The sequence below is a fragment of the Pan troglodytes genome, chromosome 22 (assembly GCF_028858775.2).
Source record: "Pan troglodytes isolate AG18354 chromosome 22, NHGRI_mPanTro3-v2.0_pri, whole genome shotgun sequence".
Taxonomy (NCBI): Eukaryota; Metazoa; Chordata; class Mammalia; order Primates; family Hominidae; genus Pan; species Pan troglodytes.
The window spans coordinates 42,449,741-42,477,554 of NC_072420.2; the positions used below are offsets into that span (position 1 = coordinate 42,449,741).

Consider the following 27,814-nt stretch of genomic DNA (forward strand, 5'->3'; position numbering starts at 1 on the left):
AGAAGAAAGCACAGAATTCTCACCCACACTCTCTGCTCCTGCATCCCCACCAGATCTGTATTGGTGTGGTGCATTCATTACAGCTGATGAACCAAAACGGATACATTATTATTAACTAATTATTTAAAATTAACATTTAGGGCTGGGCACAGTGGCTCACACCTGTAATCCCAGCACTTTGAGAACCTGAGGTGGGCGGATCACTTGAGGTCAGGAGTTTGAGATGAGCCTGGCTAACATGGTGAAACCCCGTCTCTACAAAACACACAAAAATTAGCCAGGCGTGGTGGCACATGAGACTACAAGTCCCAGCTACTCGAAAGGCTGAGGCAGGAAAATCGCTTGAACCCAGAAGGTGGAGTTTGCAGTGAGCCGAGATTGCGCCATTGCACTCCAGCCTGGGCGACAGTGTGAGACTCCATCTCAAAATAAAAAAAGAGACTCCATCTCAAAAAAAAAAAAAAAAAGAGAGAGAAAAGAAAAAGTCATGGAAAGCAGCTCAGGTGCTTCTTTGCTTTATCACTCCCAGGAAAGTGAGGCTTTTTAAAAGGTCTCAGTGATGTTCTGCAAACTTTATCATCAAAGACAGACAACACTCAATACACTCTAGAAAATCTCTACGTGCTTAAAGTCAGGTGTAATTGAAGTTAAATGGGGGCCAGTCGCAGCGGCTCACACCTATAATCCCAGCACTTTGGGAGGCCAAGGTGGGAGGATTGCTTGAGCCCAAGAATTCAAGACCAGCCTGGGCAACTTAGTGAGACTCCGTCTCTACAAAAAAAAAAAAAATTAGCTGGCATGATGGTTCATACCTGTAGTCTCAGCTACTTGGGAAGCTGAGGTGGGAGGATGGCTCAAACCTGGGAGGTTGAGGCTGCAGTGAGCCGTGATCACACCACTGCACTCCAGTCTGGGCCACAGAAGGAAATCCTATGTCAAAAAAAAAAAAAAAAAAAGAAAGAAAGAAAGAAAAGAAAAGAAAAAGAAATGGTAAATGATTTGGAGTTTTAAAGTCACCAGGCTTCAGTCACTCATGGAATGATTTCAGAGACTCTTCAAGGAGAATATGTCAAATAGTACTTAAAGCTGTTAAGGCTTCCAACCAATTCTTGAAGTCCTTGAAGGTTGGTAGGAAAGTCAAAGAGGGGAGAAATTGCCTGGAGAAAACAGTAACGACGCAGGGCTGGATGAGGGGTTAGTCTGTGGATTGAAGAAGTGAAAGGTTATTAGACATAAGGCTATCATTATCTCTACCTGATCTTTAGAAGAACAGAACGGGAGGAAATATCCTAAAGAATCCAACACAAGGAAGTTTGTGGACAGGAATGCTGTTAGATGATTGCGTGAAGTTGGGAAATCTCTCCAACTTGTTTCATTAATAAGAAAATAAATCACGTCTGGGGTAGTTTAGCCATGTTCTTGCTCTTGGCTTGAAACAATGGTTGTCAAGTTGCCGCCGGGGGCTATAAAACTTGATTTGGTCCCGAGTTGAGGAAAAGGACGCTGGGCTCAGCTGTGAGTCACTGGAGCCTGGAGCCACTTGTCCATCAAACAGAAGTTCTCACAGCAATTTGCACGGAAAACCAAAGCTGAGGTTAAGCCTCGTCGAGTCAGAAGTCTGACTCTGGCTGGTGAATAATCAGTAGAAATATTTCAGCTTTGACGCCACCTGAAGGCAGGTGTGGGTTGGGGGTGGCTAATTACATCCAGAGTGGGACAAAGTTCCCCGGGCAGCTGTGTTTGCAGCTGTGACAGCAAACATCGCAAACAGCAGTCAGGAGCCAGGAAAGCGATTGAGCGTTTTGCTGTTACCTTTTAAATTAAAAAAAAAAAAAATGAGCCAGGCGCAGTGGCTCATGCCTGTAATCCCAGCACTTTGGGAGGCCAAGGCGGCTGGATCACCTGAGGTCGGGAGTTTGAGACCAGCCTGACCAACATGGAGAAACCCCGTCTCTACTAAAAATACAAAATTAGCTGGGCGTGGTGGTGGGCACCTGTAATCACAGCTACCCGGGAGGCTAAGGCAGGAGAGTCACTTGAACCCGGGAGGTGGAGGTTGCAGTGAGCCGAGATCACACCATTGCACTCCAGCCTGGGCAAAAAGAGCAAAACTCCATCTCGAAACACACACACACACACACACACACACACACAAATAGGTCCTTGGTTTTAAAAACAAAAGTCTCTGCACCGTTTGATGACACATTCGCTGGCTGGTTGTTTTGGGAATGTTCCACTGAATCTTGGAGGGATGCTCTTCATTAGGGCCCATGCATTTCAGCCTAGTGTGCGCCATCCACGTTCTCATTGTTCTTCTCCTTAAAAGAATTATTCGGTCTGAGTAAGGGCCTAGCAGCCTCTCACAATTCCCAATTTCTCCCAAAGTACTGACAGTGATCCAAAAACAAAGAAAAGAACCCCAGTTCCACAAACATCAAATTAAAGATTCATTCAGACAATATTTTGTAATGATATTTTACTGAGGCCAGGTGTGGTGGTGTATGCCTGTCATCTCAGCGTTTTGGGAGGCTGAAGCAGGCAGATCGCTTGAGTCCTGGGGTTAGAGACCAGTCTGGGCAACATGGTGAAACCCTGTCTCAACAAAGATATACCAAAAAAAGAAATTATCTGGGCATGGTGGTGCACACCTGTAGTCCCAGCTACTCGGGAAGCTGAGGTAAGAGAATCACCCAAACCCAGGAAGTTGAGGCTGCAGTGAGCCGTGATCGCGCCACTGCACTCCAGTCTGAGTGACATAAGTCAGACCCTCCCTCAAAAAACTAATAGTAATGAATGATTCAGTTTTACTGACAATGAATTCTATCTTTTAATTGAGAAACCTAAATCATCTGATAATGAGATAACAATTATTTCGGGGGGTGACTGAGCCGATGTTAGTAGAATGACTGAGTATAGCACATCGGGCTATTCCTCTTCTTATCCTAAATTGATGAGCTGGATATTTAAATAGAATTCTTTTCAATTTTATATTTTTACTGATGCTTTCAAGACCCATATAGTAACTGAAAATCTAGGAACACGTTTTAGCTCTGTTTCTAAAGCACTAAACAAATCAGTGTCCAATCTACCAAGTGGAGAACCACCTGCAGTAAAAAGATCTTAGCTTGGGCGACTAAGATACGAAGATACTTAGAGCATGTGACATGGGTATTTTTTTCACTGCGGTATTTACTGGGAGTTTCCACTGTTTTTTAATTTTATCTATCAAGCCTCTCTAATAGACCGTCCCAAGCTGGGCACCAGAAGGTTATATAGGAATGGTTGGGATGTATGGGAACAGTCCAGGGAATATGATTGTTTAAAACCAAATAAGGCACAGTAATACACCGCTAGCTTCTATATTTAAATGCCAACATGTACCCAGGGGGCATCAGAATGTACTACAATTTTAGACATGAAACTTACATAATGATGTCAGATAAATGCCTTTTTCATTTGCTATTTCCATTATGTAATCATCAAGCATAATAAAGATCACTTGTCATAAAGAACCATTTTCTACTGGACAGTTACATTCCATTAATCATTAAGGTAGCATGGAGAATTAAAAGGCTTGAATAATCATGTTTTACCATTTGCTGAAATGGGACAACAAATATAACTTAATGAAAAAAGTTGAAGAATTCATTAGTGATCTTATTAATAAGAGTGAATCATTGGAGATGAGGGTTTTCGAGGCTCATGAAGACTTGAAAATTTCAAGTGATAATTCCAACCGGATAGAACACTTTCAGCTATTGGTTTGAAGCTTCAATGCTTTGATGGCTAAGGAAGTATGTCTTCCAACAACACCTAGACCCAGAAAAAACATGGTTAACAGTAAAAGATGTTGGGAGCCTTTTCTCCCCATGGTTCATCTGAACTGGGCAAATTCTTTCTCTTATCTCTCCAAATTATGATCTTAATTGTTAAATTTTTCTCTTAGAATACAGCATGAATAATTTGTACAACCCATACTACACAATACTAGTTACATGGAAAATACAAACCACATTTTAAATGATTTAACCTTGGTTATAAGGCAGTTCCACAATTATTCCCCAGAAACCTATACACTGATCTTCAATTCTGTAATCTGACTCCTGGGCATTTATTCCAGAGAAATGAAAACTCATGTACACAAAAATACTCACACAAATATTCATAGCAACTTTGATTCAGAATAGCTGCAAACTGGAAACAACCCAAAATTGTCCTTCAATGGGCTAATGCCTAAATAAACCATAGTGTACCCACATAATGGTCTCAGCAATGAAAAGGAATGAACTGTTGACACACCCAGCAACTTGGGAGCAACTCCAGGGTGGAGATGCTGAGTGGAAAATCACAAGGTCAGAAGATTGAGACCACCCTGGCCAACATGGTGAAACCCAGTCTCTACTAAAAAAATACAAAATTAGCCGGGCATGGTGGCGCACACCTGTAATCCCAGCTACTCAGGAGGCTGAGGCAGGAGAATCGCTTGAACCCAGGAGGTGGAGGTTGCAGTGAGCTGAGATTGAGCCACTGCACTCCAGCCTGGGTGACAGAGGGAGACTCTGTCTCAAAAACAAACACAAAAGAAAAAAAGGAAAAACCAATCTCAAAAAGTGATACATTTGGTATCTTGACGTGGGGCAGATAAACAGACCAACACAATGATACACCAGCATTGTATAGAATCTAATACACACACAAACACACACACAGGGTATAAATGAAATCTGAATAAGACCACTGGATTATATCAAAGTCAAATCTAACTGTGATCTAGTACAATAGTTTTTCAAACTGTTAACCACTGGGGGAAACCAGACAAAGTATAAGAGATCTCTCTGAATGATTTTTGATAACTGTATGTGAATATACTATCTCAGTAAAAGTTGGTTTTATGTGATCTGCTATCTATCTCAATAAAAGTTTCTGTTAAAAAATCATGGTTTTGGGAGGCCAAGGTGGACGGATCACCTGAGGTCAGAAGTTCGAGACCAGGCTAGCCAACATGGTGAGACCCAGTCTCTCCTGAAAATACACAAATCAGCCGGTGTGGTGGCACGCACTTGTAATCCTAGCTACTCGGGAGGCTGAGGCAGGAGAATCGCTTGAAGCCGGGAGGTGGAGGTTGCAGTGAGCCAGCATTGTGCCACTGCACTCCAGCTTGGGCAATGGAGTGAGACTGTCTCAAAAAAAAAAAAAAAAAAAAAGCATGGTTAACATGTAAAGAATAATACCTTGATAGACAAATATACCATATTTTTTAAAGTTATAGAATGTATGATTCCATTTTATATAACATTCTTGAAATGACAAAATTATAGAGGTAGAGAGCAGATGGTGATTGCCTGAGGCTAGGGAATGGGGGAGGGATTGGGGAGGGTAGGGAATGGGGAGGGATCAGGGAGGCTAGGGAATGGAGGAGGGATGGGGAGGGGAGGGAATGGGGGAGGGATCGGGGAGGGTAGGGAATTGGGGAGGGATCAGGGAGGCTAGGGAATGGGGGAGGGTAGGGAATGGGGGGAGGGATCAGGGAGGGTAGGGAATCGGGGAGGGATGGGGGAGGCTAAGGAATGGGGAGGGATGGGGGAGGGGAGGGAATGGGGAGGGATCAGGGAGACTAGAGAATCGGGGAGGGATGGGGAGGCTAGGAAATGGGGGAGGGATCAGGGGCTAGGGAATGGGGTAGGGATGGGAGAGGCTGGAGTGCAGTGGCACAATCATCGCTTACCGCAGCCTTGATCTGCCAGGTTCAAGTGATCCTCCCACCTCAGCCTCCTGAATAGCTGGAACTACAGGCACATACTACACACCAGCTATTTTGTTTGTTTGTTTTATTTTTTTGTGGAAATAGGGTCTCACTATGTTGCCCAGCCTGGTTTCAAACTCCTGGCCTCAAGTGATCCTCCTGCCTCAGCCTCCCAAAATGCTGGGATTACAAGTGTGAGCCATCACACATGGCCTCTCGTACATTTTATAGGTCTCTATATTATAAGTCCCATAATACATCATCTTTACTTTTGCTTGACTTTTAAATATATTTAACTGACAAGATAATAAAGTATTTGAATCTACCCACATTGTTACCATTTCCATTGTTCTCTGTGTCCTTGGACAGGTCCAGATTCCCACCTGCCATCACCTTCGCTCTGCGTGGAAGACATCCTTAAAGAGAACTCGCACTGCAGGCTACTGACACTGAACTCCTTCAGCCTTGTGTGTCTGGAAAAGTCTTTAATTGGGGAGCTGATTATAATCCCCAAAAACACAGTCCCAAACACCATAACCCCAAACGCTGAAATCCCAGAAGATCAAACCTGAAAATCACAACCCCAAAAGATCAAAATCCTGAAAATATAATTCTGGAAAAAATAATTTTTAAAAACATTTAAAAGATATTGCAGTTCAGAAACATATCAAAACAGGACCACACACTTCATAGACCACTTTATACAACAAAATAGGTGATAATAATAACATATACTTTTGCAAGCGTAAACACTCAGGTAAACTAATGACAGTCGCACAGGTTATGAGCAGATGAACCACATTCTTTTTTTTTTGAGATGGAGTCTCGCTCTTGTTGCCCAGGCTGGAGTGCAATGGTGTGATCTCAGCTCACTGCAATCTCTGCCTTCTGGGTTCAAGCAATTCTCCTGCCTGAGCCTCCTGAGTAGCTGGAATTACAGGCATACGCCACCACGCCTGGCTAATTTTTGTACTTTTAGTAGAGACGAGGTTTCGTCATGTTGGCCAGGCTGGTCTTGAACTCCTGGCCTCAGGTGATCTGCCCGCCTCAGCCTCCCAAAGTGCTGGGATTACAGGCGTGAGCCACTGCGCCTGGCCAGATGAACCACATTCATAAAGAAATAGGTCAAAAGGGAAAGGTAGAAACACATGTCACTATCGGTAATTGCGCACACCCAGCTTTCTAACTGTGGTCATCTGAAATACCAAATGAACAAAGTGTCTTTCAACAAGATCAATCAAAACCCCCGACGGGTCACCACTGCATGTAGCTGCCCAAAGAGCCAAAATCTGGATAAATTTTATCTTTCACAAATGCAAATGTACAAAAAGAACATCTCTTCATTTACTGAGGAAGTTTCAACATTTTCTGATGTCCAAGGCAGCAGAAGAAAAGTCTGTCCCAGCTCTCAGAGATAGACCAACTTGCCTTCTGTATTTGTTCTCTCAGGCACCCCAGCTGATTGGATGGTGCCTGCCAGCATTGAGGGCAGATCATGCTCACCTCGTCCACTCAGACTTGCACAATAATTTCCCCAGGAGACTCACAGACACACCCGAAAGAATACTTTACCAGGTTTCTAGGTACTCCTCAATCCAGGCAAGTTGACATCTAAAATTCAGTCCACACGTGCCAACCCTGGTCAACTTGGCATACATAGGTATCTCATTCGACCATACTTAATTTCCAAATAAAGACAATAAGCTGATAGTTTTACTTAACATGATGCAACTATCCTATGATTGTGATTTTCAGGATTTTACCCTTTGGGGATTTTGATCTTCTGGGACTTCAACATTCGGGAATATTGTGTTCAGGGTTGTGTCTTTCAGGATTATTATCTAAAACCCTTTATTTGGCCTTCTTTTTTGAAAGATATTTTTGCTGGGTATAGAATTTATCCTGACAGTTGCTTTCAGTGCTTTTCCTATGTTTCTCCAGTGTCTTCTGGCTTGCATCTCCTTGATGTGAATTTGATGTGTCATCATTATCTTTGTTCCTCTGTATGTGATATGTCTTTCCTCTGGATTCTTCCAGGTTTTTGTCCTTATTACTGGTTTTCAGCAATTTGATTAGTAAATGCCTTAAGGTAGTTTTCTTCATGATTCTTGTGCTTGGTGATCACTGGGCTTCTCAAATATGTAGTTTTATGGCTTTCAGCAAATTTAACAACATTTTGCTCATTCTTTTTTTTTTTTTTTTTTGAGACAGAGTCTGACTCTGTTGCCCAGGCTGGAGTGCAGTGGCATGATCTCAGCTCACTGCAACCTCCACCTCCCGGGTTCAAGCAATTCTCCTGCCTCAGCCTCCCGAGAAGCTGGGACTACAGGCGTGCACCACCACACCAGGATAACTTTTGTATTTTTAGTAGAGACAGGGTTTTACCATGTTGGCCAGGATGGTCTCGATCTCTTGACCTTGTGATCTGCCTGCCTCAGCCTCCCAAAGTGCTGGGATTACAGGCATGAGCCACTGCACCCGGCTTCACTATTTCTTCAGATATTTTTTTCCATCTCTTCCTCTTTTCTTCCAAGGACTCTTTAAAAACTCTAATAACATATATTTGGCTGCTTGAAGTTATCTCAAAGCTCGCTGATGCTCTGTTCATTTTCTCCCTCTTCTTTTTCTGTGCATTTTATTTTGAATAGTTTTTTTTTTTTATTGCCCTAGCTTCACTGATCTTTTCTTCTGCAATATCTGACCTGCTGTGAATACTATCCAGTATGTTTGTTATGTCATCACTGAAATTTTCATCTCTGGAAGTTCTATTCATTTTGTTTTTAAAAAACTACATCTTTCATGCCTTTAACAGGTTTAATTATTTAATTATTCCTCTAGCTTTTAGAACATCTGAAAAACAGTCATAATTACTCTTATCTTTGTCTACCAATTCTGTCATTTTCAAGAAGATTTGATGGGTTTATTTTGCTCCTTATCATGAGTTGTATTTTCCTGATTCTTTGCATGCGTGGTCATTTTTGATTGGGTGCTGTCCTGATTTTGCATTGCTGGGTGTGAGGTGTTCTTGTATCTCTATAAAATATCCTTGAGCATTGTTCTGGGATTCAGTGAAGCGTCTTGGAAACACTTTGATCCTTTCCACGTTTTGCTATGAAGCTTTGTTCAGTGGGACCAGAGTAAGGTTTAGGGGTCATTTCTCCTCATGTTTAGGCAAAATGCTTCTGAGAACTCTGCCCAAATTTCCCTAAATTAGAGAATTTTTTCCCTCTGCATGCTGGGAACAGGTCACTTCCTCACATGCGTGCTTGTCCGTACTCAGCTGAGAGTCATGGGGTCCTCTGTTGAGCTCTGGCGCTGTCTCTGCACAGCTCTCTCCTCCCCGATACCCTGCCCTGAGAACTCTGGCTACCTTGTCCGTCCTGGACCTTACCTTTGTCTCATCAGTTCAGGGACTGCTGTGCCCTGCCTTGTCTCCCTCTCTGCACTGTGGCCTGGGAAGTCTCTCCAGTCCATATGCTGGGCAGTCATAGGATTCACCTGGCTTGTTTTTCATCTCTCAGGGACCACTGTCTTCACTCCTGATGGCCGTATATTGTGTCTGGGCTTTTTTTTTTTTTTTTTTTTTTTTTGAGACGAGTCTCACTCTGTCACCCAGGCAGGAGTGCAGTGGTGCGATGTCAGCTCACTGCAACCTCTGCCTGCCAGGTTTAAGCAATTCTCGTGCCTCACCTCCCAAGTAGCTGGGATCACAGACGCCCACCACCACGCCCGGCTAATGTTTGTATTTTCAGTAGAGGCGGTGTTTCACCATGTTGGCCAGGCTGGTCTCAAACTCCTGACCTCAAGTGATCTGCCCACCTCGACCACTCAAAGTGCTGGGATTACAGGCGTGAGCCACCACACCCGGCCATGTCTGGGCTTTTTAGCTGGTTCAAGCAGAAGAGTTAAGTCTAGTTCCTACCCCATCAGGGTCAGAAGCAGAAATGTTTAGATCAGACAATTGAATTGCCTGTGTGAGCCCCTCCATACAGTATGAATGGCAGATGCAAGACCCTGGTGAGGGGTGGTGGGGGGTGAGAAAGAAGACTGGCAGGCAGGAAGCAGGGCCAGGCCCTACAGACCTGGAGGCTGCAGAAAGGATCTGTGGGTATTCAGAGAGCTCTCAGGATCCAAGGGAGGACGCTGGGCTTGGTGTGTGGGCCACACTGTAGAATGTACACCTTCAAGGGTTACTGAGGTGACGGCATGGAGAATAGACTTCCTGGGACAAGAGTGGAAGCTGACAGGCACTTAGGAGGTGTCAGCTGGAAACCTGGAGTCGGGGAATAGCGGAGGACATGGTGAAATATGGACATTTTCTTTTTCTTCCTTTAAGAGATGGGGTCTCACTATGTTGTTCAGGCTGGTCTTGAACATCTGACCTCAAGTGATCCTCCTGCCTTGGCATCCAAAATGTTAGGATTACAGGCGTGAGGCACCACACCTGGTCTTAAAACCTGGACATTTTTGCAAACACTTGGATGTCAGGGTGGGAAGCAGGGCAAGTCCAGGATGAAGCTGGGCTCTGAGCTTGTGTGTTTAGTGATGACAGGGCTGTTGGCTGAGCATAGGGTCAGTGGGGAAGGGCCAGGTTTGGGGCCGGGCCGGGGAAAGGGCGTGTGAACTCTATGAGCTGGACGTGCTGAGCTTGATGATCCGGTGAGACCCGCAGGTAGAGAGGAATTGTACGCTTTAATTCAAGGAAAAAATGGCAAAATACAAAGGACACATAGGACTCTCCTGAGGCCAGCATGCCTCTTCCAGACGGTTTTAGATAAGCAGCAAGGGCAGCCTCTGGGTTTCTAGAGGCTGTTTCCTACAACATGGAGGCAGGTGCCTCTCTTTCCTTCATTACCTTGCTATAAGATTTTGTGACTAAAACTCAAGAGAGAAGAAAACAGCTAGTGTTCAGGTCAAGCCCCAAATTGTGATGCAAATGTGGTGACGTGAAGGAAGTAATGTATGCAGTGGTCCATTTCCAAGACAAACTGCCTTGAATTGGCTTAGGTCAGCAAACTACATAAGAAACAGGATACACTAGGCCTCTGCTTGGATCGTCAACGCCTGCTTGTCAGCCTCCCCTTTCCCCCTTTCTCCCCTCCCCCTTCGTTGCCCTCACCCAAACCAAAGAAATTTAGTCTAAGATGAAAGTTTACTAGCTTGCAAAATAGCTCATTTTATCTATTCGTATCAGCCTGCCCAGCTACTTAGGTCATAAGTCAAATGCTTGAAGAGCCCCTGGGCTGACTAGGATTGCAAAGCATTGTGGGCTGCAACAAAATGCAGCAGGACAACCCTAAAAAGACACCTAAGACCCCTGCCCAACAACCAATAGGTGATGTCTGGGAAGGTTGTGAGCCCATAGTGCTCAGCCTATGAGGAACTCGGGGAGGGACCTGCACACTAGGGGATACATTGTTTGTTGAAACTGCACTGGGTGTGCCTGCCCATCAGACACCCAATCTTGCAAGACCATCATTAAAAGTCTCACTTCTGCTGTTCTTCGGGTCTCTGAGTCCGTTCTTTGGGTTTGGACAGGTGAGTTTGTCTCTCACAGATGCACCAGTGTTCAGGAGGAACTGAATGTCTCACTCGGGGAACAGGCCATATTGGCAGGAGTGAAGTCTTGGGTCTGGTCCTCCCTCTACCCAGAGGTGTGCTGAGCAGTAGTGTGTCTCTAGACAGGTAGGTCTACATTCCAGTGAAGGGTGCCTTCCCCATGGCCTCCCTCTTTATAAAACACACAGAAGGCAAGCCTGTCAGTGGGGAAAGAACGGGCTACTTGGCTCCAAGGCAGTCTGGATGTGGCTGCCATGCTTCGAGGACACGGAATGCCAGCTGCCTGCACTTGGGAACCCTGGGCTCAGGGGAGCCACATTCCCCGGCTAAGGGAGGAGAAGCTCTCAGCTCCACTGGAAGCAAGGCTTGGGTGGAAGGCGAGGCCCCGGCCAGCTTTGTCCGGGCAACCCAGCGCCACTTCCAGATGATTCTGATGATTGCACCGCCATACAGGCAAGGTCACTCATCCCTGTCAGGCCAGAACGAGGACCCCTGTGAGAATACACTCACACTAGATGTACAACCTGATGGGGAAGAAGCCAATGGCCCGCTCTGTTCCCCTCTCTACGGAGCTTGTGCCTAATGCTTGTGAAAAGGCCGTATTCAGACGGTGTGCTTGTCAGTTTTCCACCACACTGCGTGGCTTTTAGCAGAGCAAATCACTAGGTGGTAATATGCACCCTGAAAGAAACATGGGGGCGCTGATGAATCGAACGTGCATGCTAACATGCTAACAACATCACCACCGTTTCCCCCTGCAGTGTTCTGAAAGGCTGAAAGTCTGCCTTTGTGTGCAATGAGAACCACACAGGGCTGGCACACACAAGGACTTGCTCACAGCTGGCCAAACGTGAAATGAATGAATCCTACTTCCTGGCAGAATTCATTGCTGCCAGATGCTATCTAAAATACAACAAAAATATCCAAGGCTTGGTTCTCACAGGTTAAATCCTCAGAAGACTGGATATGTAAGATGTTTCCTAACTTTAAAATGACCCAGCAGGCCGAGTGCAGTGGCTCACGCCTGTAATCCCAGCACTTTGGGAGGCTGAGGGGGGTGGATCGTTTGAGGCCAGGAGTTCGAGACCAGCCTGGCCAGCATGGCGAAACCCTGTCTATACTAAAAATACAAAAAATTAGCCAGGCATGGTGGTAGGCACCTGTGATCTCAGCTACTTGGGAGGCTGAGGCAGGAGAATCACGGGAACCTGGAAGGCGGAGGCTGCAGGGAGTCGAGATCTCACCACTGCACTCCAGCCTGGGTGACAGAGCGAGACACTGTCTCAAAAAAAAAAAAAACAAAAAAAACCTAGCAAATTAGAATACATCATTCAATATTTGATCAAAAGATCAATAAGATAAGGGGTCATTCCAGACCATCTGCCCAAAGAAACTCCTGCTGAAGTATTTGCCTCTCTCTAGCTGTCAATCTTTTTGGTGCCTGTTCTCTCTCAATCTAAGCTTTACAAAAAATGCTACATGCACCCTCTTGGTGGCTTTTTTTTTTTTTTTTTTTTTGGCAATTCCTGTGAAAGCTTCTGATACCTCAATATCTCAGGGAACATTTCAAATAATCCAAACATTTTATGAGTTCTGGACCTGAGAGGAATCAAGATGTGGCTGACAGCAGGAATTGTGAGCGTTCTCAAAGTATATGAACTGCACCACCTTCCCTAACAGGCAGTGGGAGCAGAAGGCCAGCAATTGAAAACACGGGTCACAGCACCTTTTATTCATCATCATACAACCTGATGTGACAGGAAATACAGCCAACATCTCCAAACAGTCTTAATGCCTAAAACAATCCAATGGGAAAGCCCAAGACGCCGCCTCTAGTGGGGAAGCCATGAGCCTTCCGCCTTTGGATGCCACAAATGGGAACGATAGAGGTACAGGAGGTCTGCCTTCCACGCCGGACTCTCCAGCGCAGTCCCATGCCGGACACAGCGAGGCGGCACTTGGCACAGAACGTTTTCCTGAGAACACGTCACACGCTAGAGCATTCCAGAGGCCCGAGCCCCTTCTCAACCCAGAGACCAGGATTCACGGGGAGCAGCTGTACCTGTGGCCTCCCCGCAAGACTCACACCAGTGGATGGCACTCAAGTCCACAGCTGCACGGAGCCACGGGTCCAAAACAAATTCTCCACTGAGATGGGTCCACAGAGCCTGGTGGCCACAATGGCTGGATCTAATGTCTTCCTTTATGAATACATCTGTGCACCTGGGATCAGTTAAAAAACGAAATACTTCCTGTCATGATGATCAATATGCAGAACCGCGTATAGGTGAGGACTCTTCTGCCCGGGTGGTACATGGTTGTTGTATTTTGCTATCTAGTTTCTTTGATGCAAATTTGTAGCAATTGCTTTAAGACAACCCATTTTGCCTCAGACAGTGACCCTATTAAGACCACGTATGTTTACAGAAAACTTGGGAGTTTGATTTTTCTTTAGAGTTCTCACTTATAACAAGAAGTAAGAGGTGTCTGTGTATTGAGATAAACAGTGGTATATACCACACAATCTAAATTAGGTTCTTTAACAACATTTGATGCGGTCTTACTCTAGGCACTAAAACAACTTCTTTAAAAAAATAAAATTGTGATTTCCAAGGCCTTTATTTTATAGGGAAGAGGAATAAAAGATCAATGCTAGTGGGTGTTTCGTCATGAGCCCAAAGCCCATTGGGAGTCTCTGCGAGGTCATTTGCCCTTTAGATTCTGCAAAGGCAAAAAGAAATCGATACTGATTTTTAAAAATATATCTTAGGAGCCCTGGTCTCCTGCTGATTCCATGGATGCCTGGAGCACTTGTATCTGGAGAATGGAGACAATATCACCCCAAGCCCGAGTTCATTTGATGAGACTACTATGTATAAAACAGTTAATTATATACATAAATAACATAAAATAATTCTCATAAATTAAAAGTCAAATGATCTCCCACTATTCATTCAACTGAGAGGTGAGAGCTAGGCGCGAGTGATGGTGGGTAAGGTGAGGAGGTGAGCCCCGCAGACCCTCCTGCATGCTGCCTGGGGATGAACTTTCCTTAGTTCATGAAGGCATATATTGCACAAAACAAATTCCAGCCCTGTCCTCAAAAGTCTGCTGTTTGGAGTGGAGTGAAGTGCTGAGAAAGTTGCGTTTTGAAAAACACAATCATCCTTTGTTCTGCTGGCAACATCAGGACTGCTCCTGATCAATTACACAGCCATGCCAGTGTTTCCTCAAGATGGACTCCCAGTGAGTGCAGGATCTGGGATAATTGGCAAAGCAGGACACCTTAAGGCAGGTTTGTCCTCTCACTGTGGCCACAAACAGAGTACCAGGAAAGTTAAGAGCAAACTTCTCCCCACACCTCTCAGTGTTTCTTGTCGTGGGCAGCAGGAGGGCTGCGTGCCTCCCCCAACCCTGGCCCCTGCCCCCGAAACTGGTACACAGACGTGACAGCACATGTCCCCGCACACGCAGACCTGGCTGTTCACCGCACATTCAGTTTTAGGGGCAATTAATGCTTCTATTAGTGAACTAACCTCTCTGCTTTCATTACCACCTGGCAGGAAATAGCATTTTCTCTGTGTTTCAGAAATACCTACACTTTTCCATTGTAAAGAGCCAAACTCATTCAATATTTTTATAGAAAACTGGACATGAAATACACCAACCTTTGGAATTGAAGTTTAAACAGAAGGAAAATATGAATTTTCCCCCGTTTCTTCCACTCGGGATTCTGGCTGGGCTTCAGCCAGAATGGATACATTTGGATTGCAGAGAATCCTGAGACAACCCGGAGGAGCCCCTGGGGGCAGCAGGGAGGCTCACTCCTCACACACAGCCGCGCAACCCTCTGCATCTGGGCAGCTGTGAAGGGTGGACAGGGACCGATGGTCCTACAGTGCACATGACTTTATCATGTTAACATAAAACTAAAACACAATATTGGCCATAACAGTCTTGAACACATAATGTATGTTTGAAATAAAGTTAAAAAAAAAAAAAGGAAAAAAAACTCTATTGGAAATCGATTCACGGATATTACTAAGATGCCTTTTGAGCCGGAGTCAGTGACCTCACGTGACCCCTTGCACATGATGACCGTGATGACCTCGAAGGTTGCAGGATCAGGTGCGGCTCAGCACGCCTCACGTATGGTTTCAGCCCATAGTTGTATAAGAACCGACTCCACTCCTAGTTCAAAGAGAATAAACGTTACTTTAACTTCTATCTGCTCGCTTACAAAAAAATCCAGAAGTGAGGAGAAAATGTTCCCTGCTGCCTGCTGCCACCTGTGAATACTGTCTGTGTTCTCACAGGAACCAAGCTCTAAAAGAAAAAAGAAAATGAACCATGTGTGTTCCTAATAACTTATCTCCTGCCTCTTAAAATCCTGCTTCTCTCTCAGCTTCACTTTCCCGAACCCTGTGTCGGGCGAACACTGGTTCTGTAAGGGGAGGCAGATGCGGCCCCGGCCCAGGACTTACTGCCTTGGTAAGGCATGGGGTGGAGCCCCATCCAGTTTAAAACTCTGGCCTGCCAGAGGTCCCTTCTAGAGTTAAGCTGACAGACCGTAATGGTTGCTGGCGGGGGATCTGGAGATACTCTGCAAAGCTAAGTCAACCTTACATTGCAATGTATGACTTTTTGTTTGTTTGGTATCCAGCAAACACATCTAAACAAATCCCAAACATCCCTCTGCAGTTCTTGCCCCGAGTCTCCCGGAACGCAGCTCAGTAGCTGTACATCTGCTGCTGCTGCTCCGCCTGCACCTGGGGCTGGGCCGCCTGCTGTGGGGGTGCCTGCGGCTGCGGGGGTGGCAAGACGTCAGTCTGGGGCACTGCCCGCCATGTGAGCGGGTGCTGGTCACTAAGCTGGCTCCCCAGGGGCGTGATGGAGTTGACCAGGGTCGTCAGGTTGATGAAGTGGGCCACAGACTGTGGGTTCGAGGCTTCCGGCTGGGGGTGGATCTGGACGTCATTTTGGCGATTGTGCAACATGGCAGAGCCGCTGACGGTATCAAAGGTCACGGTCAGGATTGAGTTGTCCAGCTGTAACTGGCGTTCAGGGGTGGTAAGGTGCCCCACGGCCACCGGCTGGAGATTGGTAAACTGAGTCGCGGCCGCAGTGGTGATGGGGGTCACGGTGATGTTGGTCAGGCCGACTGAGCTCGATGGTGTGGTCACATTTGGGTCACCCAGGGTCACCACTACCTGGAAGATTCACACACAACAAAAATCCGTTCATTTCTGCAAAATGGGGAACGCAAGGACCTCCCCAGGATGCGCTCTGTGTTACCACACCAAAGAAGCACGACATTCTTTGGTGAAAGAGGAAACCGAGTTAATTTTGTTCTGGAAAAATTCCAGCGAGAAACAAAAACAAGAAACAGACACAATCATGAAGGCAATGAGAAGGAACTAAGAAACAAATTAATTTCACTGGCTAGAAAAAAATTGAAAAAAGTAAGCACGAAAAAGACGGAAAACAGATGCTTCCTTTTCTATCCATTCCTCTGAAGTGCCCTGCTGTTGGTAAATGAAAATCCCACCACAAAGCTACAAAGAGCAATAAAGGTATTTGCAGTACCAATCGCTAATAAGAGAAAGCATTCTCTTTCATGGAGAGGGATGAAAGGCCAAATAAATGAGGAACTTTTGCAGTCAAGATTACCATCCCCCAAAACAAGACAGAGAAGTGCAGTATCAGACACAGACTGATCAAACACTCAGAGGCTTCAAAAGCAAAAGTGACGAAGGCTGAGCAAGACAGAAGGTTCCACTTGAGAAAGTGGGATTGTGGGATTGTCTTCACCTTCCAGACTGAGGGATCCTTGCTCTCCGGCTAGTCAGCAAATACACAGGGCTGAGCTTTCACCATAAGGGCACTTAGGTAGGCCACCCGTGACCTCCGCAAACTGCAAACAGCCTACCTGATTCCCACTCGGGCAGGGATATCTCTCTTCAACATGCTAGAATATATGTTGCTACTAACAATGACAAGCATGATTTGTAGGTCAGAACTCAGAAACGCTTACATGAAACATGCTTAAGTGAAAAACAGAATGTCTGCTGCCTTCAACCACATGAAGTCCACATGTACACTGTGTGTAGTAAAAAGAGATGGAGTCACACACACGTAAGGCTCTCATGCTTAGGGAAAGTGACCGGCACCTAATCAGAACATAAAGCCGCAAACTGACCTGCTGAATGCTCTGTACTGCGGAATTGGTCTCGTCGCCTACGCTGCCTGTGAACTCCGTCTCTTTCTCTGAGTATTCGCTGAAGGTGGCGTCCTCGGGCACCGGAGCACCCGCCTCCTCTTCTGGCTTCTGCTTTCTCTTGTGACTTCGCTTGGCAGCTTTCCCGTGCTTCCCTTCGGCCAAATCCTCCTGCTCCAGAGTCAGCTCAGGCTGCAGAAAAATCGGTTTCAGCCGAGAACCAGGTTAGTCGGTCACGTCAGGCAGCGGCCAGGGCAGCCCCAGCACTGCCCTGGACACACTCTCCAATCAGTGGGGACGCTTGTGGGCCACCGAGCTGCCACAAGAAACAGTGACCACAGCTTGGTCTTATATTTCTAAGGATCGGGGCAAGTTCCTTTAGTTGCAGATTAAAAAAAAAATACATACAAGTCATAGTTTTAAAAGTTGTATTTTATGCTAAAATGTAAACACTTCTTAGAAACTTAACTTTTTAAGCCACTGGGTATTTCCAAAGGGAAATGTTTCTGCCCGGGTGAGCTGCTAGAGCAAGGCTGAAAATGCTTTCAAGTCAGGGCTCTCTCTTCCCCAGGGCTGAGACAAATCCACCATAAAAAACAATTTTGAATTAAAACAGATTTGACCGCAAAACCTGCAGGGACAGGGAACGAGGGCCCAGCTGCAGTGATGAGCCCAGTGGGCCCCTCCCCGCACGCTTCCCTGCAAGTGTCCAGGACGCTGCTGGGCTGTGACCACATCCTCTGAACCGGGCCAGCTCCACACCAGGCTCGCTCAGGCTCACAGAGGCCGCGGGGCAGTGGTGGCCGGTGAGTGGTCACCTGCCACTCCTCTCTTCCTGTGCCATTCCACACAACCTGATCCTAACCCAGTGGCAGACAGACCCAGCGCGGGCCTACACCGCTGTCATGGTGGGACGACCCTTCCCCCCATGCCTGTGACTTGCCAAGGGTAGAAATGGCCTGTGGGTTCTGGGGCTGGGGCTGGAGCCGCCGTACGTCACTCAGCCGGACCCAGTGCCCTTCATGAAGACTGCACTCTAAAGCGCTGTTTCAGAACGAGAGGCATACACGTGATCTTAGACCACTGAGAGCATGGCACGTTCTCTTTGAAATAAAAAAAAATTTTTGCTAACTAAAAGTTTAGTATTAACTAAAAATTTCTTTAAAAACTAAGTTCATCTAATTGCTATGTTTAAACTTATTTTGCTTAGAACAATTTAATGATTGTTCTGATTTTTTTTTTTTTTTTTCAGACACAGTCTCGCTCTGTCGCCTGGGCTGGAGCGCAGTGGCACAATCTCGGCTCACTGCAACCTCCGCCCCTGGGTTCAAGCAATTCTCCTGCCTCAGCCTCCTGAGTAGCTGGGATTACAGGCGTGCGCTACCACATTCGGCTAATTTTTGTACTTTTAGTAGAGACAGGGTTTTGCCACGTTGGCCAGGCCGGTCTTGAACTCCTGACCTCAAGTGATCTGCCTGCCTTGGCCTCCCAAATTGCTGGGATTACAGGCGTGAGCCACCGCGCCCAGCCAATTGTTCTAATTTCTATTTTTTTCTGGAAAACATCTGTTTTCCAAAGTGAGATAGACCAGTATTCAACAAACTGAGGTCATAGAAACTACAGAAACGAGGAGATGATCTAAGAGGTTCTGAGGGGAAGAGAAGCCAAGAAAACAGGGTAACCTGGCCACAGGCTTGCCCAGAGCTGCTCCCTCCCGGCCTGTCCAAGCCCCTCTGGTCCCTTCTGCAGGTGTCCACTTACCCCAAAGTTTCTGAGCCCCTGGGGCCCCGTGCTGCTCACCTGGACGATGCCGATGGAGGAGGCGTCGATGGTGGTGGTCTCCGGGAGGTGGTCCAGGTCATCGATCCTCACCGCGAGCACCTATGAGGAGCACAGGGCGTGAGCTGGGGGTCAGGGTGCTGCTGATGCAGGTGGGAACCCAGAAGCCACACACGCCTCGGGACCACCTCCACCACTCCTGCCCTTCCCTCCCAGGCATCCCCCACACTTCCCAGTCTCCTCTGTTCAGTTCTGACTTTGAAACTCGGTGTCCAGAAGCCCAGGGCTTATCCTCACCCCTTATTTCATGCTCCCACAATGGTCTTGCCCCTGTATCATCTCATGTCCACTCCCCCAGGGGGGAGACTGTGTCCTCCCTTTTTGGCCCCCCACCAAAGGGGTGAGGTTTCAGTGGCGCTTCTGTTATTTCCAAGGGAGACCACAGCAAGGTAAGATACGGTAGAGTAAACTTGTTCTATGAGCAATCACCAAAAATGAGACATTTGTGCCTTACACATCGTACTTTTCGTTGAATCCATACACAAGTGCTTTCATTTGTTGGTTTTGTGATGAAGTGACGCCCTGCCCCTACCTTCCCTCCAATGGCCACACTGAACGGGGTCCTCAGCACGCCCCATGTGTCCACAGGGCCCCTCCCACCAGCTCAGTGCGTCCTGCCCAAAAGTGAGTGACCTTCACCACCCACACCCTGCTTACAGCAGTTGCGTTTGTTCCTGTGATGACCTAATTAGATCATAAGAAAGACAACGGAAAACGAGTACAGAGACAGCCGAACGTGATAAAGGGGAGGGGCTACAAAACAAAATCAGCAAGAGTCTGCCTGTAAGGGTGCTTCACCCAAACAGCTTTGCAAACATCTTTAAATTTCTGATCAACTAAAGGAAGTTAAAATGAAAAAGCAGACTATGCTTTGTGGATGTAACTCATTTAAAAAAGGAGAGAAGTGCATCATTAAATTTACATTCCATGACTAGGTCTGGGCCCCTTCCTGGAAAAGATGGCAAACAAAGGCTGGTCTGTAAGTGTTTTAAGTTAACATAAATCCTGCAATGGCTTTGAAGACTCCAGTGTAACTCTCATTGACACTGAGCACAGATCTATACTGTGACACTCGCAAAGGACCCTGAGCAAAAGCAACCAGACTGCTGTGGACGCACTCTCTACCGTCACCACCATCACCACCATAAGCACCACCACCACCATCATCATTACCACCTCTATCATCAGTATCATCACCATCAACACCAACACCACCACCTCCATCACCATTACCAACACCATCACCACCCCCTCCATCACTATCATTACCCTCATCACCACCAACACTGTCACCACCATCACCACTACCACCACCATCATCATCAGTACCACTACCACCACGTGGCATCACCACCACTGCCATTCCTATCACCACTATCACCACCACCACCACCACCACCATCACCACCACCACCATCACCACCACCACCACCACCACCACCACCAACACCATCACCACCACCACCATCACCACCACCAACACCATCACCATCATCACTACCACCATCACCACCACCACCATCACCACCACCATCACCACCACCACCACCATCACCACCACCATCACCACCACCACCACCACCCATCACCATCACCACCACCACCCATCACCATCACCACCACCACCATCACCACCACCACTACCACCATCACCATCACCACCCCCACCCCCACTATCACTACCATCACCATCACCACCACCACCACCATCACTACCATCATCACCATCACCATCACCACCACCACCCATCACTACCACCACCATCACTACCATCACCACCACCATCACCACCACCATCACCATCACCACCACCATCACTACCACTTCCATCACCATTACCACCATCACCGCCTCCTCCATCACTATCATTACCATCATCACCACCACCACTGTCACCACCATCACCACTACCACTGCCATCACCATCAGCACCACTACCACCATGTGGCATCACCACTACCATCCCTATCACCACTATCACCATCACCATCTCCACCACCATCATCACCACCATCAACACCACCACCTCCCCCATCACCTCTACCACCACCATCACCAACACCACCATCACCAACACCAGGTCCCCCATCACCACCATCACCTTTACCACCATCACCTTTACCACCATCTCCACCACTACCTCCACCACCATCACATCAATATCATCAGTATCCTAGTCACACAGTCTGAAAGCTGACACCACCAAAGAACCACCATAGAAGCATTAGCTTCACTCTTCTTAGGATATAAGAAAAAAGTGAAAATTGCTTTCTGTGTTCTGTTTGTAATGTAACATTCATTCAAAGTAAAGAGAAAAACCATAGCTTGGAGTCATAAAATAGTATCAATCCTAAAAGATTCTGAATCTCTGTAAGTAGTTCATGCCTGTTTAACTAGTCCAACAGTTAAACTATAACTAGTTTAATTTAACTAGTTAAATTAGTGTGACTCCAACGAACACCTTCTTCCTCCTGAATCTGTGGCACCACCAGTGGGGACAGGCTCAGGGGGACCGTCATCCCACTCTCAGACAGCCAGGCCTCACTGCGGTACACACACAGCTACACAAAGCTGACCCGAGTCCCCTTCCTTCCCCTCACACTGCTGTCTAGGGTTGTCTCTTCCATATCCTCTATTCTAGTTTGTAATCACTTTGCCTCTCTGTCTACTTCTTATTTTTCTTTCTGTCTCCTACCCAGACCGTAAAGTCCAGGAGGGCAGGGATGGACCCTGGCTGGCCGGCCCATCACATCACTGGTAGGCATGTGTTTGAGTTAACGTAGAGGGAAACAACTGTGAGATGATCAAAAGGAATGACACAAAGAGAGCACAGGATAAAAGGCTGGAGAAACAAATTGGTTCGAGAACAAAGACGGACAAAATCCCCCCGCACCACCTTCCCTGGGTCTGGAAGGCTTTGCTCTTGAGTCACTTGGTTCTGTCTGGGTTGGGCTCGAGGGGAGTGGGGATGGGCAACACACAGCCCAGTTGAAGGAGCAGAGCACAGAAGGAGAACTTGCAGTTGGGCCACCTTAGGAAGTGGTTTAATCCTGGTGAGAGGACTCTGCCTGACAGTGTTTGTGGGAGATGTCTTTATCAGTAAGGCCTCTCCACCCAGCTACGCACATCAAAACTCCGGTGTACAAAATTGATGTGCACAGTCTTTATCAATACGCGGAAGTCTAGAAACCCACACGCCATGGAGAGGAACCGCTCAAACGCCAGCCTTGCTCACGGGCTGCTGGGTGGGCTGCAGGGCCTGCCCTGCCCCTGGGGTGCCAAGATGGTCCTGGCGCTTTGGGTTCCTACTCCCCCGACTCTGTTTTCTAGGTAAAAACACCAGCTGGCCACTACATGAAAAGGGAAGCAATGGAGCTCGGTTAGAGGGATCCAAGCTCCCCGCTGAGCGGGGCACAGGGCAGAGTATGCAGCCACGGTCCCCTGGCTTCCCGGACTGGAGAGCAGGTTGAGTCCCTGCATCTCCCTGGGAGCCTGATCGGGCTGCAGAGGAACAGCAACACGGCAATGTCCCGGGTCACCCCCAAACTAGGGAGCCACCAGACTGACACCTGAGGCAGACGGTGCTTTCCCAATTCCAAAAGGAAGTCACTTTCATTACAGGACATTGGAAAATGGAGAAAAATGTGAAGACAAGAAATTACCCATCACTTCAAGAACAAGAGAGAAATCACTGTGGGATGTTTTGCTCCCTTCTTTACCTACCTCATTTATATAAGTGAGTATTACATATACACACAATGTGTGTGACGTGTATTGTGTATACACACATTATAGATGTGCACAACGTATACTGCTCTTTCACGTACGTAATGAGCATTTCAGATCCTTGTAAGCATGTGTGTCAGGCAAACACACTGCTAAACCATCACTAATTGAATCACGTTCTTATTGTAGGGTTGGAATAACCATTTATTAAACATAATACAACATCCTATTGTAGGGGTTGGAATAACCATTTATTAAACACTCGAGAAATACCGTGATGCTGCCTTCAAGAAAAACACCCAACGGTGAGAGCGGCAACTCGTGCCAGCCGGCCAGTGTGGTCACTCTGCATCTAAAACCCCCTGCCCCCGCAACAGGCGAAGGATGCCGTCCTCCGCCGCTACCGTTTGCGTTTCTGGGATGCGCGGTGAGCTGAACGCCTTTCCGTGTGTTTTTCACCACGGCTGTTCTTCCGCATGAGCTCCGTCTCCGTGTACACCCTGAGTGTGCTTCGCGTGTTTCTCAGTGGGTGCCTGTTATCACTAATGTTGACAGGCTCTATCTGTCTAACACAGTCACGGCCTATGCAAATTTTTTCTTTTTTTTTTTTTTTTGAGATGGAGTCTCGTTCTGTCACCCAGGCTGGACTGCAGTGGCGCAATCTCGGCTCACTGCAACCTCCGCCTCCTGGTTTCAAGCGATTCTGCTGCCTCAGCCTCCCGAGTAGCTGGGACTACAGGCGCCCACCACCATGCCCAGCTAATTTTTATATTTTTAGTAGAGACGGGGTTTCACCATGTTGGCCAGGCTGGTCTCAAACTCTTAACCTCGTGATCCACTCGCCTCGGCCTCCCAAAGTGCTGGGATTACAAGCATGAGCCACCGTGCCCGGCCCAGATTTTTCATTTTTCCTTTGGCCTGTATTTGTTCTGAGTGCTTATGGAGTCAAACCTGCGTTCACAACTCCTTTTGCTGCTTTTACGCTTAGAGAGTCTACTCTTTTCTGTGACCTGACAACTAAGTTTTCCTCTGGTTTTGTCTTTCAGGGTGCTCCTTCTTAAAGCACATTTAATTACGGAACATCCTGGCCCTTCCTGTGGAGCAGGCTTTCAGAGCAGCTGGGCTCTGCCTGCGTCTGTACAATTTCCCCCTCCCCATCCTCAGTGTCATACTTTACTCGGCCCCAACACCACGTGGAGCCCCCATTTTGCACATTAGTTCCATGAGTGGGAAGAATGGGGGGAGTGGCAGGGCTGTGCTTCCATCTTGCCCTAATTTCAGGGAGGACATAATTTATAACCTTAGCAAAGGTCCGCCTGAGGCTCTCCTAACCTCTCGCAGCCACTCACTCAGCGCCTCCTGTGTGGCAGGCAGTGCCAGTCACAGACGCACCTAAGACTCAGGGCCTGCCTCCAGTACTGGGGGTCTGCAGAGGGAGGTGGGCCATGTGCCAGCATGGGGGTGTCCGGTGCGCGGCCCGCTGGCGGGGCACGGAGGGGGCACAGCCACCAGCTCACCTCGGGGTGCTTGCGCCGCATGTGTCGGCTCATGGAGGCCCTGGTGGACACCTTGGTCCCGCACAGCTGGCAGCTCTGCGCCTCCACCTTGTCGTGTGTGAGCTGAACGTGCTTCTGCAGCATGTACTCGGTCACGTACTTCTTGTCGCACACGGAGCACGTCCACTGCTTGCCCACTTTTCACACACACGCAGACGCACATGCGCGTGGAAAGGAAGAGACACGCAGGTCACTAGTGCAGCCATCCCAATGACCCTGGCCCGCTGGACGAGGCAAGAAGCCTGTCACGCCCCGCCCGTCCTGAGAGGGCCGGTGCTGGTCCCCGAGCACACATGAGCACAGAGCCTCTGTCCCTTGGGGAGCACTGCCGGCAGCAGCTGCATCACGGAACCAATAGGAGAAAATTCAAGAAGGGATACTTGAAAGCGGTGGCGGGTTGACCTTCAGAGGCCAAGGGGCCACCATGAAGCCAAGACACCACTAAATGTGCTGGAACCGTCTAGATAATAGAATAGTCATTTCCACCCCCGCAGGCGCTCAGACAGCCCCGGCAGCCTGCCGCGTGCAGCCCTGCAGGCTCCTTCAGGCTGCGCCGCTCACCTGTGTGGATGAGCTTGTGGGTCTCCATCGTGTTCCTCTCGCTGAATGTCTTCCCACACAATTCACACATGAAATCTTTAATCCCTGCAGAGAAAGGCGCACATAACTTCCTATGTTTAATGAGTGTTGTAAGTCCACATCAGGGCATGTCTTCTCCCTGACACGTTCCAGGCACTGCAGGGCCTTCAGGAGAAGGTGAATTGCAAGAAGACAGCAGACAATGAACGCTCATCCCCAGCCTCGGCCAGCAAAGTGTGGCTTGGAAAGTTTCTGCTTCCATGGTGACATTTCATATCAAAAAAACATGAGATGTGGGAAAGGCTGTCTGAAAACACAGACAGAAAGTGGAACCCACACGTGGACAAGCAGAAAAATGATGGGAATTTCTTTAAAGCATGAATGTATCCACACCTCCTTTAGTCCAGGAAGCTCTTAGGCAGCATATGTGATATTACAATGAGAGAGGAAACGGGAACTGAAACCAGGACCAACGGCAAGGAGGACACAGACGAGCCAAGCATAAGAGACAACAGAACTGCCGTGCTCGGACAAAATGAGTGTGCTTCTTCAAAACTTGACTAATTCAAATGAGAGCTGATGCCAGGCACCGTGGCTCATGCCTGTGATCCAAGCACTTTGGGAGGCCGAAGGAAGATCGCTCGAGTCCAGGAGTTCAAGACCAGCCTGGGCAACATGGCGAGACCCTGTCTCTACAAAAATAAAATAAAATAACAAGCTGGGCATGATGGTGTGTGCCTATAGTCCCAGCTACTCGAGAAGCTGAGGTGGGAGGATCACTTGAGCCCAGGACTTCAAGGCTGCAGTGAGCTGTGATCACATCACTGCACTCCAGCATGAGCAACAGAGAGACCCCATCTCTAACAACAACAAAAAGGCAAATTAGAGCTTACTTGACTTTTTTTTTTGAGACAGTGTCTCACTCTGTTGCCCAGGTTGGAATGCAGCGGCGCGATCTCGGCTCACTGCAAGCTCCGCTTCCCGGGTTCACACCATTCTCCTGCCTCAGCCTCTCTGAGTAGCTGGGACTACAGGCGCCCGCCACCACACCCAGCTAATTTTTTGTACTTTTAGTAGAGACGGAGTTTCACCGTGGTCTCGATCTCCTGACCTCGTGATCCGCCCGCCTCAGCCTCCCAAAGTGCTGGGATTACAAGCGTGAGCCACCGCGCCCGGCCTTGACTTTTTAAAATATTTGATAAGTACTCTGTCAGTCCTGGCTCATGGACTGGCCTCACGGGAGCCAGAAGCGGATGCGTTAATAGACCGACACCAGAGGTGGCAATTCCTCCCGCACGGCCACTCGTGCCCAGGGATTCTAAGACCCCCCCCTTCCAATGGAGGGGCCTTAACACCCCAGAGCCTCCCAGAGTAGGGAGGGTCCCTCCCCAGGTCCAGGGACAAGACCAGGAAGTGTCACTGTTTTGTTGCTTATTTTAAGGACACTTTTGATTGACATCAAACTCATAGACAGAAAAACACAAATTGTAAGTGAGTGCGGGCTCAACAAATTTCCACAAAGTGAATGAACAAAATAACCAGTTCCCTGATTACTAGGGAAAAAGAACCAGCATAGCCATCATCGTGACATTCCCAGGATCAGGAGGTGCACAGTAGGTGGCCTTGTGGTGGAAACAGGTTTAATTAGAGCCCGGGGGGAGGCGTACAGATAATTCTGTTAAAATCTGTTATTTTATGGATGAGGAGGCTGAATCTCCCAGGACAGTCTGTGGAACTTGAGAGGGTGAAGACGAAAAGGCCAGCCCTTAGCGACTCTGATTGAGAGAGTCTGGGAAAGAAAACCCAAGCCTGGTCTTTAGACAAAGCCTCTCAGATGATTCAGGAAATCCAAGAGCGAGCATCCCCAACAGACGGCCACGTGAGGAAAGTTGAGAGGACATTCCTCAGAAGCTAAAGGACCCCAAAATGCTTAGAGAAATAAGACAAGCTGTGGGCCACTGCCCTGAGGAACGGCCACCGCCTTGGGAACAGCCACTGCCCTAGGGAAGGGCCACTGTGGGGGATGATCGCCAGGGGAGAACTGGGGAGTGTGTTTGTTTCACCAGCCCAGACACCTTGCTCTGACGGCTGTCAGCGCCCCACCAGGCGGCACAGGACCCGTGCTCCCCGGAGCGAAGGGAAACGTGTGGCACGTAATTATGTATGTGGTCCACAGAGAGGGAGACAGGGAGGAGACCAAAGGGGGACCAGCTTCCTCCTGGTGCAAGTGCTCACATCAGCTCACGTCTGGGGGGCTCTGGGGGGTCAGGGGCAAGCAAGAATGGAGTCCACGGTCTGTTTCACCCCAAAAACTGATGGGGAGGTGGACCCTATGAATGCCCTTTAAACAAAGGTTGCCCCTCAAAATGGGAACAAGACAAGTAATTTTTAAAGGCACTTAACTCAGTCCTGAGGGCTCACTGTGGAGCATGGGACAGAGGCCACCACAGCCCAGTGAGTTGGTAGGCGGCAGGCAGAGTGTGAGGTGTTCTGAGAACCCAGATGAGGGCATGTGGCCCAGTCTTGGGGAACAAGAGTATCCCAAAAATGGTAAAGCATATACTGGACAGAGATTCCCCAGGAAAGAGATGGAC

The 27,814-nt window shown here is 47.8% G+C and overlaps 1 protein-coding gene across 8 annotated transcripts in view; it reads right to left on the minus strand.

The window, feature by feature from the left end:
• Positions 1-13,902: 13,902 nt before the first annotated feature.
• Positions 13,903-27,814, minus strand: part of PRDM15 (PR/SET domain 15) — an 80,139-nt gene continuing 66,227 nt past the window's right edge. For all 8 annotated transcript variants that reach the window (XM_016938572.3, XM_016938571.3, XM_016938568.4 and 5 more), the window contains 5 exons: positions 25,203-25,286; positions 24,603-24,778; positions 19,320-19,400; positions 17,502-17,711; positions 13,903-16,512 (listed from right to left, as the gene is read on the minus strand). In XM_016938572.3, the coding sequence (XP_016794061.1) occupies positions 16,033-16,512; positions 17,502-17,711; positions 19,320-19,400; positions 24,603-24,778; positions 25,203-25,286 (1,031 nt within the window). In that variant the 3' untranslated portion in view covers positions 13,903-16,032. The remainder of the gene's footprint in view (positions 16,513-17,501; positions 17,712-19,319; positions 19,401-24,602; positions 24,779-25,202; positions 25,287-27,814) is intronic.